Source organism: Psittacula echo (genome assembly GCF_963264785.1).
Source record: "Psittacula echo genome assembly, chromosome: 10".
Classification (NCBI taxonomy): Eukaryota; Metazoa; Chordata; class Aves; order Psittaciformes; family Psittacidae; genus Psittacula; species Psittacula echo.
This window is the reverse complement of record NC_137741.1, coordinates 20557806-20576272: the sequence shown is the minus strand read 5'-3', so window position 1 is coordinate 20576272 and position 18467 is coordinate 20557806. Positions and strand designations below refer to the sequence as shown.

General features: G+C 40.9%; 2 protein-coding genes across 2 annotated transcripts in view; one reads left to right on the top strand and one right to left on the bottom strand.

Annotated features, from left to right (window-relative positions):
* The window catches only part of MAP2K1 (mitogen-activated protein kinase kinase 1), a 33491-nt gene extending 27820 nt beyond the window's left edge, over positions 1 to 5671 (bottom strand). Inside the window, exon 1 of the mRNA XM_080626462.1 lies at positions 5331 to 5671. Within this exon, the coding sequence (XP_080482588.1) occupies positions 5331 to 5410 (80 nt within the window). The 5' untranslated portion in view covers positions 5411 to 5671. The remainder of the gene's footprint in view (positions 1 to 5330) is intronic.
* Positions 5672 to 11381: 5710 nt separating this feature from the next.
* TIPIN (TIMELESS interacting protein) lies at positions 11382 to 17695 on the top strand (the record flags this gene model as incomplete). Its single annotated transcript, XM_080626761.1, has 7 exons — positions 11382 to 11529; positions 12312 to 12405; positions 13357 to 13432; positions 14502 to 14624; positions 15165 to 15228; positions 16955 to 17152; positions 17529 to 17695. Exons 1-7 carry the CDS (start codon positions 11397 to 11399, stop codon positions 17693 to 17695), a joined length of 855 nt encoding a protein of 284 aa, XP_080482887.1. The 5' UTR covers positions 11382 to 11396.
* Positions 17696 to 18467: the final 772 nt, after the last annotated feature.

The following is an 18467-nucleotide window of genomic DNA, read 5'->3' as shown; positions in this document are numbered from 1 at the left end:
TCATTTCCAAGTCCTTCTTTGACTATCAAATACAGGCAGTTGTGCTCAGAGGTCATCCAGCTCTTCAGGGGCTTCTTTAAATGCAATTTAAACAGAATAAAAACCAGTCCAAGCAGAAACAATAAGAAAAAGCTGACAAATTACAACTGCAGCTCTTAAACTGTGACTGGAACTTGCCAGTCACTCATTTCTGCAATATTACTCTCTGGTCTGAACAGTTCTAAGGCACACATGTACTATAATTAAGAAAGCTTAAAGAAAGAAAAATCCAGAACTGCTCTGGATGGGCTAAGCACCACCAGTGGCAGCAGCATCGTGCCTGATGACCTGTTTCCACTCACCATCATCTCTGGACTTCCCTTCATACCATGCCCTTAAGAAAACAATACACTTCCTAAGAAGATCATGGCCATGGGTCTTTACCACCTTAAATTCCTCTCCAATACCTGCCTGTTTACAGCATATTAAAGGAAGATGCAAATTCCATTGTCTACTTTTGTGTTTACATTTCCATCTAATTTAACAAAAGCCAGAACTCATCTGTCATACTGTCCTTAGTCCTCCCGACCAAGAATATAATCCTACTTCACTCATTTTACATTGTATTACAGCTATATCACATCTGAGATGTGCTTGTCCCTGTCTTCCCAGTACAGAGATCACAGTTTAGGCCTGATTTGAGAGATACTAGTTGTTGCTAAAACACATACACAGTTTGTGTATTTTGGAATTCCTTAAACAGATGACTGTAAGACATTTGAGTCCCAACCACCTCGGCAATGTCAACACTTCCACAACACATAGTCAGTGGCACTTAATTTAAAAACATTGTTTCCATTTTTGTATTTAATTAAGGTCCCAAGTTCTTCTGGAAGTTCAAGTTCCAATATCAGAGACAGGGAAGTTGCCTTTACTCAGTGAAAGTAAAGAGTAAGCCTTTAGAGAAGTTTGTTTGTAGACATACCCAAATGTAACTGATGTACAGAAAAGGCAATCAGAAGTTTGAAGCAGTGACAACCATTAACACATATTGGTAACTGCAGCAGTAATCCTTCCACAAGAGACAAGTTAACTAAAAAACTAATTGTAATGCTCATTGGTGGCTCACTGGATTGTTGTGCTCTGGGACAAAACGTATTGACTAGTTATTTCATTTTTTCTAGTAAGCACTTTTAAAATAGGCTGTGAATACAGGCTACATTATATGCCAAGACATTCTATTTCATTAAACATAATGTAGGATCTCAAGGCACAGGTTTAATCAATTTTTCCTGTGCATATACTTTTGGACATGGACATTTTAACTACAACATTTTAATGCACTTCCCTGAGACCAGTACACTTCAAAGCTCACTATGTAATGTCACCTATACATAATAGGCTTTGAGGAATGCAATACTGATTTTTCCTTGAAATATATTATGGGGCTGTAATATAGAAATATGCAACTATAGGTGCATTTTGTGCCATCTCAAAAGAACTTTATGTAACAATTACATTTAGTATTTGTTTTGAATTTAAACTAACAATCAAGCATTGTGATCTCATTCAATATCTAAGTATATGTAATTGCTATGTACAGCAAGCTATAAAACTAGCTATCCTTTATCTTCACCAGCATTTTATATCAAAGTAACTTTCTCATAAATATGATCCTTCCCTCTGCTTTTCTGTAAAGATGCAATTCGAAAATTATATGAAGCAACCTTCTTTCCATGTGAACAAACCCCTTACTGTAACACAGAAAGGGGCATTATTTTGAAACCCACCCTCCTGCTTCTTTGCAGAGCTTCTACTTCATGTTCTAGGTCTAGTTTGGATTTAGAGAGTAATGACCATAAGACATTCAAAGGGATAGGGAGTTAAAAGTCTGAAAGGAACAGAAAGTGGAAGTTTTGTTCTTGTTTCTTTTAGGTCCTAAGACAGTAACTACCCCAGCATGGTCAGTCAGAAGAGAAGTATAGCTTTAACATATTCTTACAGGTTTGTTTTTCACCCTGTTTTCTCTGCAAAATCTTTGAACAAGTGTAACTGTGCAGCTCCAAAAGTGCAATAATAAAATTAAACCTGCAACTGGCCAGTGTCATCTTGGTTTCATTCTGGTGATCGGAAGCAACACAAAGCTCAAGAACAGCAGCACAGGTTCCACTCGCCCTGCACAACTGCTTCTCAGCAGGAAGTGTCAAAAGCAGAAGTGAAGCTCAGGAAAAATCTTTTAGTAAGTTGTGTCTATTGTCCAGCAGGGTAGCTGGGAATTTGGAAGGCCCTAGAGAGAACCACAGCATCCTGTGCAAGTAATTAATCACTACAAATAAAAACTGCTATCAGAGAAAAATATTGTGAAATTGTCATTAAAATAGCCAGGATAAATACAGTTAAATTGCAAGTACCCTAACTCTCCTTCACACTACCTGGCCAGGGGAAAGGAAAAGAGCAGGAAGATAAAAAACAAAAGTAAAAAAAGGAAAGTCATGCAAGTGAGAACCAGGCCTCATCTGCATACTTCAAGCCCTACACCTCATGCTATAAGCTTTTTCTTACTCTAGTCAATGAGTTCCCATCACCAAATAAGGATGAAGACAGAGGACAAGATAAAACGGAAACCAGGACATCCTGAATCATCCAGCCCCTTCTTTCATTTCCTTTCCTTCCCCTTCCTTTCTGCCAGGAAGTCCAAGTATCACATGTACTCATTCCTAGAAGTATTAAGCTTCAATATTTTAAAACCAGCAGGACATCCTGGGAGTCAAATACCCATCATAATATGTTGCAGAACCTTCCACCTCTGACATTTTCTAGACTCCAACATCAAATTACTGATGGCCAATATATATCTGTTTGATTTTGTGCCAGCGTTGCCTTTAGGCCTAAATAGCTTCCTTCCTTCTGGATATTTAGGTCCTCCATGCATTTACAGACAGCAATCATATCACCTCGCTCTGAATCTTCATTTCACTTTAGCTGAGTAATCTGAGCTCTTTTCATTCTCTATCAAGAGGTTCTCTTCTCTAAAAAAGAACAGGGAAGCATCTGAGATTATTTGCAAAGTGACAGATTTGTATATGGTGGAAGCGAATAAGTAACTGGAGACTCACATGGCCAAAATTCCATTATACCGGGAGCAGAGCTTCAGAAAGTGCTAAAATATGGTAGCTCACAGATGCACAGCATACTTGAAATGCCTGACAATGCATACAGGCTGACAAACACCTCTACTGTTGATCTCAAGCAGTAACCAAAGGCAGGGGGGAAGCACAGAACAGGAGAGGGAAAAAAAGAAACCATCTTACAGATGAAGGAAAAAACCAAAAGTTTTCAATTTAATTCCAAAAACATTTCCAAATTCTGATGCAACTATTCTTCGCTGTTTGAAATCTTTCACAAAGAGGATTTAATATTAGCAGGATGAGGGGATATTTCCATGATTAATTAATTCTGGCTGTTTATAGGACAACAGGTTGCTGGATTTACTTTCACTAAGCTACTGCTTTTAAAAATACTTGGCACATCTCTAAGCCTGGCAAAAGCTGGTTGTAAGGTCTTCTATATATATGGGGGTTGGAACTAGATGATTTTAAGGTCTTTTCCAACCCTAACTATTCTATGATTCTATATATGACAAAGAGCAGAAGTCGCATACCAAATAAATCAACATACAAACCAGAAAACTAAGCAAGATAGCTCCCCAGTGTAACCAAGATTCAACACTCCCATGAGCCTTCAAAGGTTTCCAACAAGTAAATGAGTACCAGACATGCAAAAGTAATGCAAAATTAATGACATTTGTTGAGTGGGGTAGTGCAATATTTAATATATTACATGTTCGGTGATTAACTTTAGGTACTAAAACCAGCAAGTATCAGATTTATTCTAAAAAACAAGACTAACATGCAATAGGGATCCCCAAGGAGTAACTCAATGTATCACCAGCTCTCATGAAGACAATTAACTGAAAAGTGCTACACAGGCAAACACAGAAATAATATTTCCCCCCTTCCAATCCAGAACAAAAACTGCATAATAGTCAGATCACAATGCTTAGATACAATCCGTAACTCCTGCCAAAAAACAGTTTTCAAACAGCTCATCTCTCAGTTAATCATCAAAAGACTTTGCTAGAAGTGTCACAGCTGGAGCTGCTAGATGCTGATTTCTTTTATAAGATGCTGGGGTGGTTAAATGAGATCTGAGCCTGTCTGAAAACGTGGCAACAATGATCCATGCAGAGCACTTTAAAGCCCAAAACTCACATGTCTCCCTGCAAGTGTTTGACGTACTCTGTCAGGGTGGCACACAAGCATATCAGAGTTCAGTTCACATATTCAAGAGAAGACTGGACTGACCATACAGGGACAGGAATCCGTTCTTCCAAGACGCAGCTTTATTTCAGGGCTCAGTTAAGAGCTAGCCCATCACCTTAATCTAAATATTAAGTGGTGAACACAGACCTGTTAACCTCAAAGAGAAATCTTTTAGAACACTTCATTACTTCAGGGTGCTGGCGCTACATCTGTGTAACTGAAGCCACGATGCTCACCCACATCCACAAGCTCAACACAGGCTTCGTAACAACACATAACTACTCAGTGTTCAGTCTTTTTTTTCTTCCGTAAGTGCACCCACAATTAGCCTTCCACACACGTACACGGTGTAATGTTTGTACCACAGGCAGGAAAGCTCAGAAGCATCTTCTGCAAACACGCGCACTGAGGTACCTGCCATAACATTGCTAATTACTGAAAAACAGATTTACTGAAACTAGCAGCAGCTTGGTTTGAAGCCAGGGACGAGAGGAAGAAAACAAACAAGCAGAAAAAACCTAAACAAAAGCAGAACACCTTTCCTACAGACCTGCGCTTTTCAACAGAACTTCTCCCACACACACATTTATGAAACATGCTATTGGAAATGTATAATTTGGCACTTAGTAGATAATTATATAACCTGAGAAATCAGCAGATACCATTACGGACTACGAGAAGAGAGTTAAACAAGTTTTCTCCTATTTTTAATCCAGGTTATTTATCTTGCACAACTAACAGAAACCTGTCTATTGCCGAAGACACCACTCACCGATTACGGTGAGGAGACCCCCAGTAGCTACCACGGCAGGGACCACGCACCCCCCGGCATCGATAGCTCTGATTCTCCTAGCAGCCAAGGCCGTGCCGACTTAAAGCACCGAGGCTGAAGAAAAAGCCGACCCAACCGGGCCGGTGCCGCTCCTGCGGAGACAACTGCTCCACTACGGGCAATGGGATGGGAGCCGCCGACCCGGCCGCGCCCGTCACCTCAGCCCCGCCGGAGCCCCGGCCACCCTCTTCACTCACTCTGCAGAGCTGGTCCCGTTGACGGCAGATCCATCCGGAGCGGGATTGAGCTGAATCGGGCCGGGCTTCTTCTTCGGCATTTTCGCCCCCAGACGGCGCGGAGGGTAACGGACGGAGCAGCCCTGGCCCCACTTCGGCCAGGTCCGAGGGACTTCCTGCGGCGGAGCAAAGTTGAGGAGTCCCCTAGCCGCCGGTGCCACCGCGGACGGGCAACCTCCTCAGCAGGCAGGTGCCTGTGGTGGTGGTGGTGCCGCCGTCAGCCCCCGGCTCTCCGCCCGCCCAACGCCGGCCTCTCCCCACAGAGTCGAGCAACACCCAGCTCCCTCCAGCACCTCCCGACGGGAGCGCTGCCCGGGCTCAAGATGCGCCCTTCTGCGGCACTGCGCCTGCGCGCACCACTCAGCCCGCCCGGCGCGCAGCCGTGGGGAGCAGGCGCATGCGCCCTGAGGAGGAGGAAGCCGCGCTGAAACCGTGCCCGTGTTGTGTGGTGCCCGCAACGGCGGAGGTCGGTAACGGCGCCCTCCGGTTCATGGCTTCATCTTAAAGTTGTTTGGGCGTGACACCGGGAGTTTGTGGAGCGTTTGTTGATCTACCCCGTGTGCCACCATCCATGCAGCCGGTGTGGGAAGTGCTGTGGTTGTAATTAAAACATCAGCCTCAGCCGGGGGACTGACGGCTGCTAAATCCTTCCCGAAGTAAATGACTGATTTAAAAACGGAAACCTGACGATTACAGTTATAGAATAAGCAGTAAAAATAAGTATGAAAATTAAAGCAGCTGCTGGTGATAAAACACTACTGGGAAGGGCCAGTTTGTGTCACGTCAATACGTTAACGCAATGATGGTTTTCTGTAGGTACATTTCTGAGAAGTTCTGTCTTCAGTCACCACGGTTTGGAGAGCTTTCTAGGCTTTTGTAATTGTAGTGAACCTGAAAACATAACCAGGAAGATTTTATTTTCCTGGAATACTAAAGGAGGACGGTATGAGTGAGGAAGTATGATTTATAAAACAAAGAATAAGTGCTGTCGTGCTGTCTGTGGGGATTTGTTCTTCATGCTTCTTTAACAGTTTTAAGGTTGGGCATAGAAGACCTGAACAATTAGAGAATGAAGCTGTGAGCCCACACGACAGGAAGAACAGTGCCTTGTTTAAACAGGTCAATTCTGGGGAGAAAACCACCGACATAAACATGAGGTTAAGCTTTCAGACAACAAAAGGCACCTCTTGCTGCTGATAAAAGCTTCCATGCTGAGGCTTAAACACCAACTTGCTCCCACCCAGCTATAAAGTATTCATTTTTCAGACAGGAAATCTGCTGCATAGTGCATTAATTAACTGACAGAGAAGAGATGAGATCTGAGGAAGAAGTTCTTCCCTGTGAGGGTGCTGGGGTGCTGGCACAGGGTGCCCAGAGAACACTGCCCCATCCCTGGCAGTGTTCAAGGCCAAGTTGAACGAGGTTTGGAGCAAGCTGTTTGGAAGTGCATGAGCTTTAAGGTCCCTTCCAACACAAACCAGTCTGGGATTCTATGATTAATAACTACTTTGATTAAAAATATTACATCACTTTTGCAAACCACAGAAGAACCTCACCATGGAATTCAGAGTGGGTTTTTATACAAAGTATTTCCAATAGATGTGTTATTATCACCATGCTTCCAGGTAACAACTTCTTCCTAATATCTAATCTAAATCTACTCTTTTTAATTTAATTAATGCTTTTATAGCAACTGAAATTATGAACAAAGTCCCCTTTATTTTACACGAAAACGCTGTATCGTTCCTAACATTTACCTAGTTCTAAAGCGGAAAAGATTGAATTACTATTTTCCCGATTTCCCCGTCAAAAGCACGCTCCCTCCTTCCACTTCCAGGATTAAGAGAGAGCTCCCTCCTCTGGAGCACTTCATGCTTGCACTGCAAACTCTACTGAAGAATCTTGGTCAATTGCTGAATTCACCCATCGCTTTCAGAGTGCCTTTTTTGTGCAGCACGAAATCAAAGATAGTTTGAGTTGGCTGAATATAGAAATAAGGTCACGGCAGGGGGTTGGAACTGGATGATCTTTAAGGTCCCTTCCAACCCAAAGCAGTCTGTGATTCTGATTAATGACTACTTTGATCTAAAACATTACTTGACTTTTGGAACCCACAAAAATATAAAATATGTTTTGGGAATTTGGATATTCTCTGTGGAAGGAGCTGCGTTTTGCTTTACAAACGGGTGTTTCTGAGGGTGGATTACAGAGAAAAAGGTGAAGGTAAAAAATAGAAGGCAATGTAATACCTGTGAAAGACTTGTGAGCAGGGAGACTTTCTGACTTATTGATTCCACCACTGCTTGGAAAAATACAACTAATGTCTCTGTAAATAGAAATGCAGGAAAGAAGCTTGTTGTCATTACCACTTTTTTCCCTCATGGAAACTGAATTTTGTCTAGTTTCTTGCATGAAAAAAAAACCATGCAAGAAACAGGATACATATATAAGAAACATAATTACAATCTGATTATTGTATAGATTGATGCACCACTTAATCAACCCAACTTTTAAAACTTGATTGCCACATAAAGCTGCTTATTTACTGCCAAAACATATGCTTTGGTTGTGAGATTTAATGTTTCATAATCCATTTAGTGGTTAACAAAGCAATTGAAGGAAATAATTAGTCTCATAAGCAATGGAGTTTAAGGAGCCTGATTCGAATTTGATTGAAATTGGCCAACAGGATCAAAAATTATTAGAAGACGGCTGACAAACTGACTTTCAAACAGCCAAAGATCACAACCTGTCTTGCACACCTTGTTTTCCTCAAGAAGCTGGGGTTGAAAAGAACACTGCGGATAAGAACACAATCTTAAATGTTTAGTAATATACTAAAAGCTTAGAAATTAATGTTGAAGATGACTGTAAAAATATAAAACTTAGATTAGGTTAGCAAGGTATAAATCACAAATAGCTGAAGTTTGCTTAAGCCATGAGATGTGATTTCCCACTAACACAGCTACCATGGTACTGGTTTTGCAGAGGGTTCGTTGCAAGAACAGATCTGCCAGCACAATATTGAGAGAGTTTCTGAAGACAAGTGCTTCTCCCATAGGAATAAAACCCTTCAAATGTAGAAGTAGCCAATTATTCACGTAACAGGTTTTCTTTGCTATATATTTAACACGAGACAGGAAACGAGACTGAAATATAAAATAAGGTGCTAATTTTCTGCATTTTTTTCTAATGAAGTGACACTATTGAACAGAGAAACAAGTAATATTTCCATTTCATCGCAACTAGAAGCCAGAAGCATTTTCTAGAATAGAGGCAAGCTAGGTTTGGTTTTTATTTTCCCCTGACTTATTATTTTATCAGCATGTGGCTGGTTATTCATTTCCTGAGGAAAAAACCAATAATCAATGCCTGCCAGCATTATGCTTTTCATTTAATTAGGAATAGAGGGCTGGAAAGAACCACCCAGGTCATCAAGTCTGGATTCTAATTAAACACTCTGCAAAAATATTGATTAATCAAAGCTGCATAAATATGGGAGGTTTTATAACACCGTACTCCTCTGCAGAGGTTGCAAGTGGCCTGTTTTAACACTTGTATAGGAGGTTTTATACCTTTCCAGCACTTTTTTCCTGTCTGTTATCTCCTGGTTCCGGCAAAGGCAAAACACAACAGAACAGAAGTCTACTTATGCAGACCTGGGTATACGGGGACTGTCCAGCCATACAAAGTCATACTCCCTTCTCCCTGCCTTTGCTCTCACAGATCCCTGCTATGCTACTTCTGTTCATTTAACAGCTGATTTTGCAGAAAATATGCAGGGACTTAGGGGAATTTGGAAGTCTTGAGCCTCTAATCAGTTCAGTTGACATTAGCCAAGTATCTAAAATCCAATTACTTCACATATAACCTCCCCCGCATTAAATATTAAGGAAAACATTGCCATGAAAAGATGTATCACACTAATAGATATGAATCAGATATTTAGGCTACACCAAACACCTAATGAATTTATTTGTAAGGGGTTTATTTCATATAAAAAGTAAGTTATTTCCAAAGCAAAGAGCTCATCATATAGACATTTGATTTTCAGTAATTTTACATGACAAATCTTTAGTGTTTTAAGATGGAAATCAGCAGTATTACATCTATTATTATTAATCTTTGTATTTCTTTAATACTTCAGGTGCCTCAGTCATTTGAAGAAATTGGCCATATCTAAAAAGATAAATGGATTCAGTACTAACAAATCCATTACCATGCTCTCCCTATATTTAATGTATCCTTGGCTAAAAAACATGTTGCTGCATTTGGGAATGCACATTTTAAATATGAAGTGTTACTATAATTCCGACTAAAAGATGTTATTTTTAACTGGAAGGTAACAACAATTGATTTTCTTTGTCATATTGAAAAGAATACATTAAATTACCAGAAACAACATATGTCAAATATGAATTTACAGAGAAATAAGGGAAAGCCAATTCCTTCAATGTATTAATATGGTATTACTTTCTCTCACTTTGCTTAAAGGAAGAACCTATTACTTAAGTCAGATATACTTCTATGGACGGACCTGTAAAACTACACAACTTTCCAGGTGCATCAGCACTGGAGATGGAACTTGGACCCTCTCATTTCTGCAGTTCAACTCCTTTAAATGGCATTCTATGCGCACAGGTGCCAAATATGAAAAGGACTTGGTATATTAATTACACACAATTGCAAACTGCTTAGTTTCAGGCCACCAGAAGGCTTTAGCTAGTATCTATACGGAGAAGAGCTTGGGATTGCTGCTTGTCCTGGCAGACCTTCTCTCAGAGGTACGGAAGCAAGGAAGCGCTCAACATGCACTATTTTAAGCAACATTCCTGGACCTGATCGCTCGCAGGGCTTCGCAACCTTGGACTCAACCTCCCATCTCCTGTAACTCTCGCCTAAGGAAACACCACCATAAAATCGCCTCACAGATCGCCTCAGCCGAACCTTCACCCTGCCCACCCGTTGGCTTTTGGCGCCAAAACGGCCATCGCCTCCCTGCCGCGCATGCGCCCTGTCACGCAGCCGCCGTCGGGTGACCGCTCCCCTCAGCCGGGCCGTTCTGGCACTCGCGAGAGCCGCGGTTATCGCGGCAAGTCCCGGGCGCGCTGCCCGGCTGGAGCCGGCGTTCAGCGGGGTAGGAGAGGCGCGGAGCACCTTTGAGAACCGCTCGCCTCGGTGTGTACGGACTTGTCTTCCCTCTTCATCTCCCTTCCCACCGGTGGGAACAGGAGAGCCCTCACCTCAAATCCTGCGCGCCTCAGAATGGCTGTAGCGGTGTGAGGGGAGCGTGGCCTCCTTGGCGCCCGGTTGGCTATAGCTGTGGAAGTCTGGTCCTGCAGGCCCCTGCAACCTTCTCTGCTGTCCTCTTTGGTCTCTCAGCCTCCGTGAGAGCCTCGCAGCCCGGAGGGAGGGAGCTCACAGTCAAGGGTCAGCGCAGTCGGAGCTGCTTGGGGTGTTCCCTCGTTATTAAGCTGCCTCAGAAACAACTTCCCCAGGGAAGGGCCCTGCAGGGCCATTCCTGCAGCCGTGGTGAGTCCGGGTCATGCTAAGCCTGATGTGATAAAAGTTTTTGGAATTAGCTTCGCTGGAGGAGCCCTGAAAGGGGAATCTGCCTCTAGAGGGCATTTCTGAGTGGGTGAACTGTAAATTAGAGGAATTATCCCCTTGCACACCTCTGGTAACCTTTGATTATCAGGGATATGAGTGGTAAAAAGCTGTCTTGAGAAGTGCTTTGGTTGGAAATCCATGCATTTTATTCTATTCCTGTGGCCTGTACCTACCACTCCCAAGTCACTTTGAGGATTTGATACATAAATCCTTATTTTATTCAGCCCAGTGAGGCTGGATTGTATCACCCATCTGCATGGTATCTGCTGCTTAATTTATATGACACTTTTTATTAGCTGGCGTTTCTTTTCTGTAAAAACTGTATGTAACTGATGTTTATCTGCTTCTGTGGCAACCTTCTCTGTTTAAATGCTTTTGGTATTTCCTGTAGGAGGTTAGAAAAGCTTACCTGTGACAATGATGGAGCCTTTGGAGAACAACTTGTTTGATCTTCCTGATTATGAAAACACAGAAGATGAAAGGTTCCCACCTCTTCCACCTCCTGCCTCTCCAGGAAGAGATGATGCTGAATGGGCTCAAGCTAATGGAGGTGAACACACCTGACCCCTAAAGATCTTTTTTGTGGTATAGGTAATGAAATGCTGTGAAATCAGTATTACTGATGGTGTCCTTCACCGTCTTGAGTTTACTGCATAAGAATAGTCTTGTGCAGATAAGAGAGCAGTTCACAACTTTATATTGTTATTGACTCTATGCTGTCAAACTTGTGGGGAAAGTTTGTTTCCATAGATTCCATGAAAATATGTTCACAATTGAATCTTTATGAAATTCAAGCTCTTCTGACAAAATGTTTGTAGATAATTTTACAGGTGTGACCTGTTGCTCCTCTTTTTTATTACTTGGATTTAAGAAGAAGTAGTGATACACATGTTTGCCTTAATCGCTGCTCTGTCTGTGTTGCTGGTAGTTTAGGTCTGGCTTTCAGAATTATCTGTGGAAATCTTGAGAAACACCTATCAAATTATGTTTATTGATACTGTTTCTTAACACTTGGAAACAACGTTTACTGTTAGTACATTCTTGTCAGAAATACAGTCTAAAAGTTCTAAAATTAGGAAATTTCCCTTTTAAGGAGCTTACTTTGTTAGGAAAGGGGATTCCTCAGTATATTTTAAGAGACTGATTTATTTCCAGTCTGTTTTGTGGGAGAAGCAATGTGAAATATGGAGATGTCCTTTTCGAGTCCTGTACCTGCAGTGCAATACTTGTGACCTGCCTTTTTGATAGGGTAGAAACTTAAAATGTACATGATGGAATTCTAGTTGATGCCAACTGCATTATATACTTAAAGTTTGTTGTTTTCTTTGTTAGAACCAGATGAGAACCAGCAATCACAAGCAAAGGAGTCTGCTGCAGCTGTACGGAAAGCAGTTAAAAGGCCAATGCCTAAACTAGATGCCCAGAGGTAATAGTTTTTACAGAATACTCCTTTCTGGGATGAATTTGGTATATGGCTGTGGGGAAATGATTAAGGTTACTGTGTTCCCTGCTTGGTTATAGCCAAAAAAAGAGTTATAGAGATGGAAATGCCTCTTGTACACTGTATCTCAACCTTTGTATTTCTTGCCTACCTGTGTAATGCTGTTAATAGTCTTTCTTGAAGTTTTCTTGGGACTTAGTACGTGACTAATACTCTAAAAGATAATTTATTATTTATACATAAGACTCTTCCAGCTGGATCTTCTTTATTTTCTTTCAGACATAGTATTATAGATTTCTTTATTTAACTAAAGTCTGCATCAAAATAAGCCTCAATATAATGATGACTGTAAGACAGTACCTAAAGTACACTTACACCTGACTTACATAGAGGCTGGATAAACTCTGTATAAAGGATTTTAATATTTTCTTTGCTATTACCACTAAAACTGGTTTAAGTTCTTCATAAGCAATGGAAAGAATCTGAACTTCCCATTTCTTCTATTTTAAATACACTGATGAAGTCAGTGATACCGCAAGGTGATGGTCACTCATCTAAGAAGTTTCACTTGGCCAGTGTAGTTGTTAGACCTGACCATTCAATTTTGTTTCCATGTCATCAAAAGCAAAAAGCTGCTTGGACTGTGAAGTCGAAGTATGTATGGTGAATTAAATAATAATAATTATAGTCTTGGGTCTTGCAGTAGTCTTTATCCTATTCTATGTGTTTTCTTCATGACTTCTAATTCCATTATCTATTTATCTATTAAATATTCTGTGTATCTTTCAAATAGAGCTCTGCAGCTTCAGGCTATTTAAAGGAATTTGAGGGGGTTTTGTTTCCTTGAAGGGTTTTTTTGTTTGTTTCTTTGTTATTGTTTTTGTTAATTAGAAGTAGTATGGGTTTCAAATAACTTCACCCATTTGCTATCACCAGGCTAATCTCAGAAAGAGGACTTCCAGCCCTAAGACACATGTTTGACAATGTAAAGTTCAAGGGTAAAGGGCACGAGGTAAGACATAGGGAGCTTTTGTTTTGTTCCTGGGATTTGATAGATTGCTGCCCAACTGACAGGAGAAAATTGATATTACACTCTGGTTAGCCAGCTTTTAGCAGTATTTAAATGTACCCTGACGGGGTTTGTAATTGCAAATTTAATGAAACACAAACATACATTAATATTTTAATAAAATCCATATTTTGATCATAAAACTGTTTTCCTCTACTGCAAAACCAGAATATCATGTCTGTGACTCTGTTGTCCACAGAAGGGTTTTGAAATTGCAGCAGGCTAACAAGACTGCCTACTATGTCTGGAATGCCTTTACAACTAGGAAGAAAATTAACTCTATCTCAGGCAAAACCAGGACACATTTCATGACCAGTTTCCTTTGTTAGTGAAAATATTCTGGTGCTGCTGTGACACCTCTATCACAAAGGTTTTAATATTGAAAAATTGTGACATACCACTTAAGCAAAGAGAAAGCATTACCTTCTCTACAGACTGTCTCATTGGCTTGGATACACTTAAACTTAAAAGCTGATTTTTCTTCTAAGTATTATTAGATGATCAGCAGACTTGCATATTGAATATAATATGAATATTGCCTGTGCAGCTCTGCTTTACAGGCAATATTCATGGTATCAATGAAAGACAGAAAGAAACAAGGTGATACCAGTGTTCTGAGCAGAAATCTTTACCAGATGAAGTGATTTAGATGTACATTTCCTGTGTGTTTTGAGCATCAGAATAAATACCAGCTGTGTCTGTGTGGATTCTTTTTTGTCTGGGTTCAGATCTAGGTTGTCTTAAGGCCAGCTTCTTAGAAGCTATCAGATGTTTTGCGATATGTAAATGCTCTTCCTGAAGTTGGATTGCTGCTGTTCTTCTCATAGCTTGAAATTGCACTTTCAGACTTGGCTGTGGGAGAAAGGGTTACCCCCGCGTTCGTATCACTTCAGTTTTCAAGAGACTTTCAAGCTGCAGATGCTTAATACTTTCAGAAACATTACTGTCCCATCTCCCTCTGCAGTCTCCTGAATTAGCTTTTACTAGCTGGATGTCATCTCCTATGCTCTAGGCAGAGGACCTGAAGACTCTCATGCGACACATGGAGCACTGGGCTCATAGGCTATATCCAAAACTGCAGTTTGAGGATTTTATTGACAGAGTTGAGTCTTTGGGAAACAAAAAGGAAGTTCAGGTATGTGTTGCTCCTGTTATTTTCTCTTCATGCAGTACTGCATAGTCTAAGAAGCAGGTTTAGGAGAGCAGTTAGGCAATACAGGAAAACTTAAGTTGTACATAGTGCTAAGGAGTATAATGTTATTGAAATTAATGTCTCTCTTTGTAAAAATAGCTCTTCCCAGTGTTTAAATTTACATTTAGAGATAAATGTTCTTTAGTTGAATTCTGGAGAATTGGCTTTGACTTTTTCAGGACACCTTTAGCCAAATAATTTGCTTAAGAGTGCTGGAACTGATTGGTTTGGGGATTTTGTTTGTTAATGTTTGAACCTGCAAAAGAAGGTTTCTGAAGGCTGCTTCATCTGGCTGGTGGGAAATGAAGGACTAAGAGAATGAACCACAGCATTAAAAGTTGTGGGTCAAACAGAGATGTAATGAAAGGAGAATTTTTTTTGCAGAGTTTATAAGAAATTTGGAGCAGTGTTAAAACCAAAGCCATATTGCATAAAAGATCTTGTTACAGGTGAAATATCACTATTTTAATCTCTCATTTGCAGACCTGCCTAAAGCGGATTAGACTTGATCTTCCTATTGTACATGAAGACTTTGCAGATAACAAAGGTATGCCTATTGTGCTTAAAATTTACTTCCCCTCCTATTGACAAGAAATTAATGATCATGATTAAGTTTTTAATGTAGAAGAAATGATTGAGGAGTTCCCTATTTTGTAACCAAGCTTCTGTGAGACTTAAAATTGCAAACCTGAACTGGTGCTTGGACTAAAAGCTACGTGTATATATATATGACAATAAATAGCGTGATCTACTGAAAGGAAATGGAAAATGGGTATTATTACCAGCGTTGTTAGAAATACTCTTCCAAAAAAATCCTCAAACTGAAATTACTAAGTAAACACACTGGCTTGTATTGTACTCTTAGGAGTGTGCAGTCTGAAGAGCTCTTGTGTCTTATTAATGCAGAAATCAAAGCTATTATACTGTTTATACTACACACTGTTGCAGTGAGTGTAGTGTCCTCTATAGGGAAAGTACTTACAGTTGTGGGCAGTGTGATGTCTGTCTTCTTCCAGTATCGAAGCCCACTTAGCAAGTAGATAATGCCACAGTCTCTTCCAATCAAATGATGGTTTAAGAGTAGAAATAAACAATTATTTATTTTTTTTTTTAATGAGTAGAGGGAGCAGAGTTAATCTGGTAGCTTGAAAGTAACTTAATTGGCAGAAATGAGAGAGTTCAGTAGTTGTTCCTAAGGTCCTTTGGAGGAGTTCACACTTTGATGCTGAAACAATTACCTGCCATTGTCCAGTATAACTTCAGGTGAACCTCAGCTCCCAGACCAGCCAATCCTTGGGAAAGGTGTTCTCACCTGCAGGGACAACCTCTGGGGAGCTGGGGACCTGTGGCTCGTTTCACTGCTGGCTGCATTCACTAGGAATGAATGCAGCCGTGAGCAGCCACAGACAGTAAAGCCAATGGTTCCTGCCGACAGAGTCTGTAGAGTCATCAGATTTTCTGTGCGATGGTTCCATACATTTGTACTTAAATATGGTGCTGATCTGTTCTTAACTGTGTCAGTGAGCGTACTGCTACAACTGCTCAGTCCAGTTGAAAAGCTTGAGTAGGTATCTTCCAGTTTTGAAATAAAAATTCAAGCTACAGTATTAATAACCAACAGCTTGTTGTTGGCTAACTTATCTATTCACAGGTTAAAGTGGTGCAGAGGCACAGGCATTCTGGGCCTTAGGTGCTCTTGAGAATGCTCTGCTTCATGTTGTTGGTGAAGTTTGTCTGAAGGAGTTGGACTGCCTCCATTTTGCATGTTTTAATGTTGGCAAATGAGTAAATATTCCATAATAATGGCACACTAAATTCAAAACTGATTGTTCCATGTCTGTGTTTGAACCTCTGTGTGATTCCCATAACTGGTCCTGCAACTTCCTAAAGGATAGTGTCCTATTAGTAGCAGGGATAGGAGGAAAATCATGTGGCCTTTCCATAGGGATTGCTTGCATTTACTGTCTCTTTAACCTTCAGACACAACTCATGACTGCTGACTCAGAGCTCTGCCTCTCTAAACTCAGACATTTATTGTTGTGTATTCAGGATATCTGATAAGCATTTGTCCTGTAGTTTGAATATCAGGTATGTGGACCTGGGCAGAAAATTGTCCATTAAAAGTAAATTACAAAATGATCTTCAGTTGCCAATGCAACCTTAAGTGTAGAGCATAAAAATGCTTTAAATAAGTTCTCTTGACAGATATAGAGCAGTAGAGCTCTCTAGGGTCAAAGTTTTAATTCTGCTACTTTACCCTCATTTTTAACCAGATGGTGAAGGGGAAAGCAATGGACCAGATACAGCAGCAGCAGATGTAGTTTCCAGCGCTGGAAGTGCAGAACAGCTCAATTCTGTGTCTGCTACGACTCTCACAGAGGAGCAGCAGGAGCGAATCAAGAAGAACAGGCAGCTGGCCTTGGAGCGCAGGCAGGCCAAGATGCAGTGCCACAGCCAGTCACAACACAATGGTAAACAGCTTGGAACTCAAGTGTTAATGCTAAGGTCTATAGCCTTAGAAGCTCATGTAGCTGATTGCTGAGTGAGTTTAAAGGAGAGGGTGTGGGTTGCTTTTCTAGTCAATAGTGAAATGTGGAACTCTCAAATTTGAACTGTGTTCCTGCAGTTATGCTCCTCCAAAGCTAGTTCAGAACTATTTTCTGTAGTTGCCATGCCCAGTTGTGATGGCTTGTCTTTGATGAAGTGAAACTCAACTTGCTGGTCATCCTTGGAGTTGGCTTTCCTGCAGACAGATTTTGGTGCTAAAAGCTGCAGTTAAACAGAGCAGTGGTGGCTTCCATGGTAGGGAATTGGTTTTGGTTCGTTGACTTTTATTTTTCCCGACAGAGCTCTCCGCTAGTTACTCGGAAGAGGAGTTTAACACCCCTGTTGCTCAGGATCCTGCTGACCATATTGAAGACACCCCAGTCACTGCACTCAAGGTTGCTGTGGATGTAGATACAGAAGCTGAAGACGGAGACACAGATTTGGAATATGCCAGTGAAAAGCAGTAACCAGTCTCCTTCACTTGATGGAAAAACCCCAGTATTTTAAGTACTGTCATTATAGTTGCTGGCTCTTTTTACTATGACTTTTGTGAAGTTGGACTTTTGTAGCTGGAAATGAGCACAGAAAACAACAGATTCATTTGCCTTTGGGACATCTTTCCCACCTCCTGCAGGAGTGTTTAGGGAACATTAATGAGGGGCTTTGACCTATTTTGCATTTTGTTAACACTTGATGTCAAACTGAATTAACTGGGAATATTGAGAGGTGACGTTTATATTAAAGTTGTGGTTATTTTAACACAGTGTGGCCACAGTAGGAGGTAGTGCGGTGTTGGCCAGGGGTCCTGGATTTCTTTAACTTACTCTTCAAGTATGTGCATCTTTATCTTATAAAATGGAAGCTATTACATTTCAGTTGTTGTTGTATGAGGCTGTCACAAGTACAGGCCCTCCACATTTCCCCATCCTTTGTGCTCATGATGTCTCTTTACAGACAGGTCCATCCCTCAGGGGAACATGCTTTGATTTTGACCTTATTAGTTATTTATGTTCAGCTGATTATGTTCTCTGCCTTGAGGCTGTTTCATCCCCCCTCTTACAGTCTTGTTTCTTTCCCTGCACAACAGCCTCTCCCTTCTGTGAAATGAGAGGAGCAGGTAAATCCCTGATCCTTCCCTCACCAGCAGGACAGGAGAGACTGTTGTTCATAAGGAGTAGAGTTTATGGAAGCTGACTTAGGACAAGAATAGATGAAATAAGTTCATGTCATCAGGTGTTA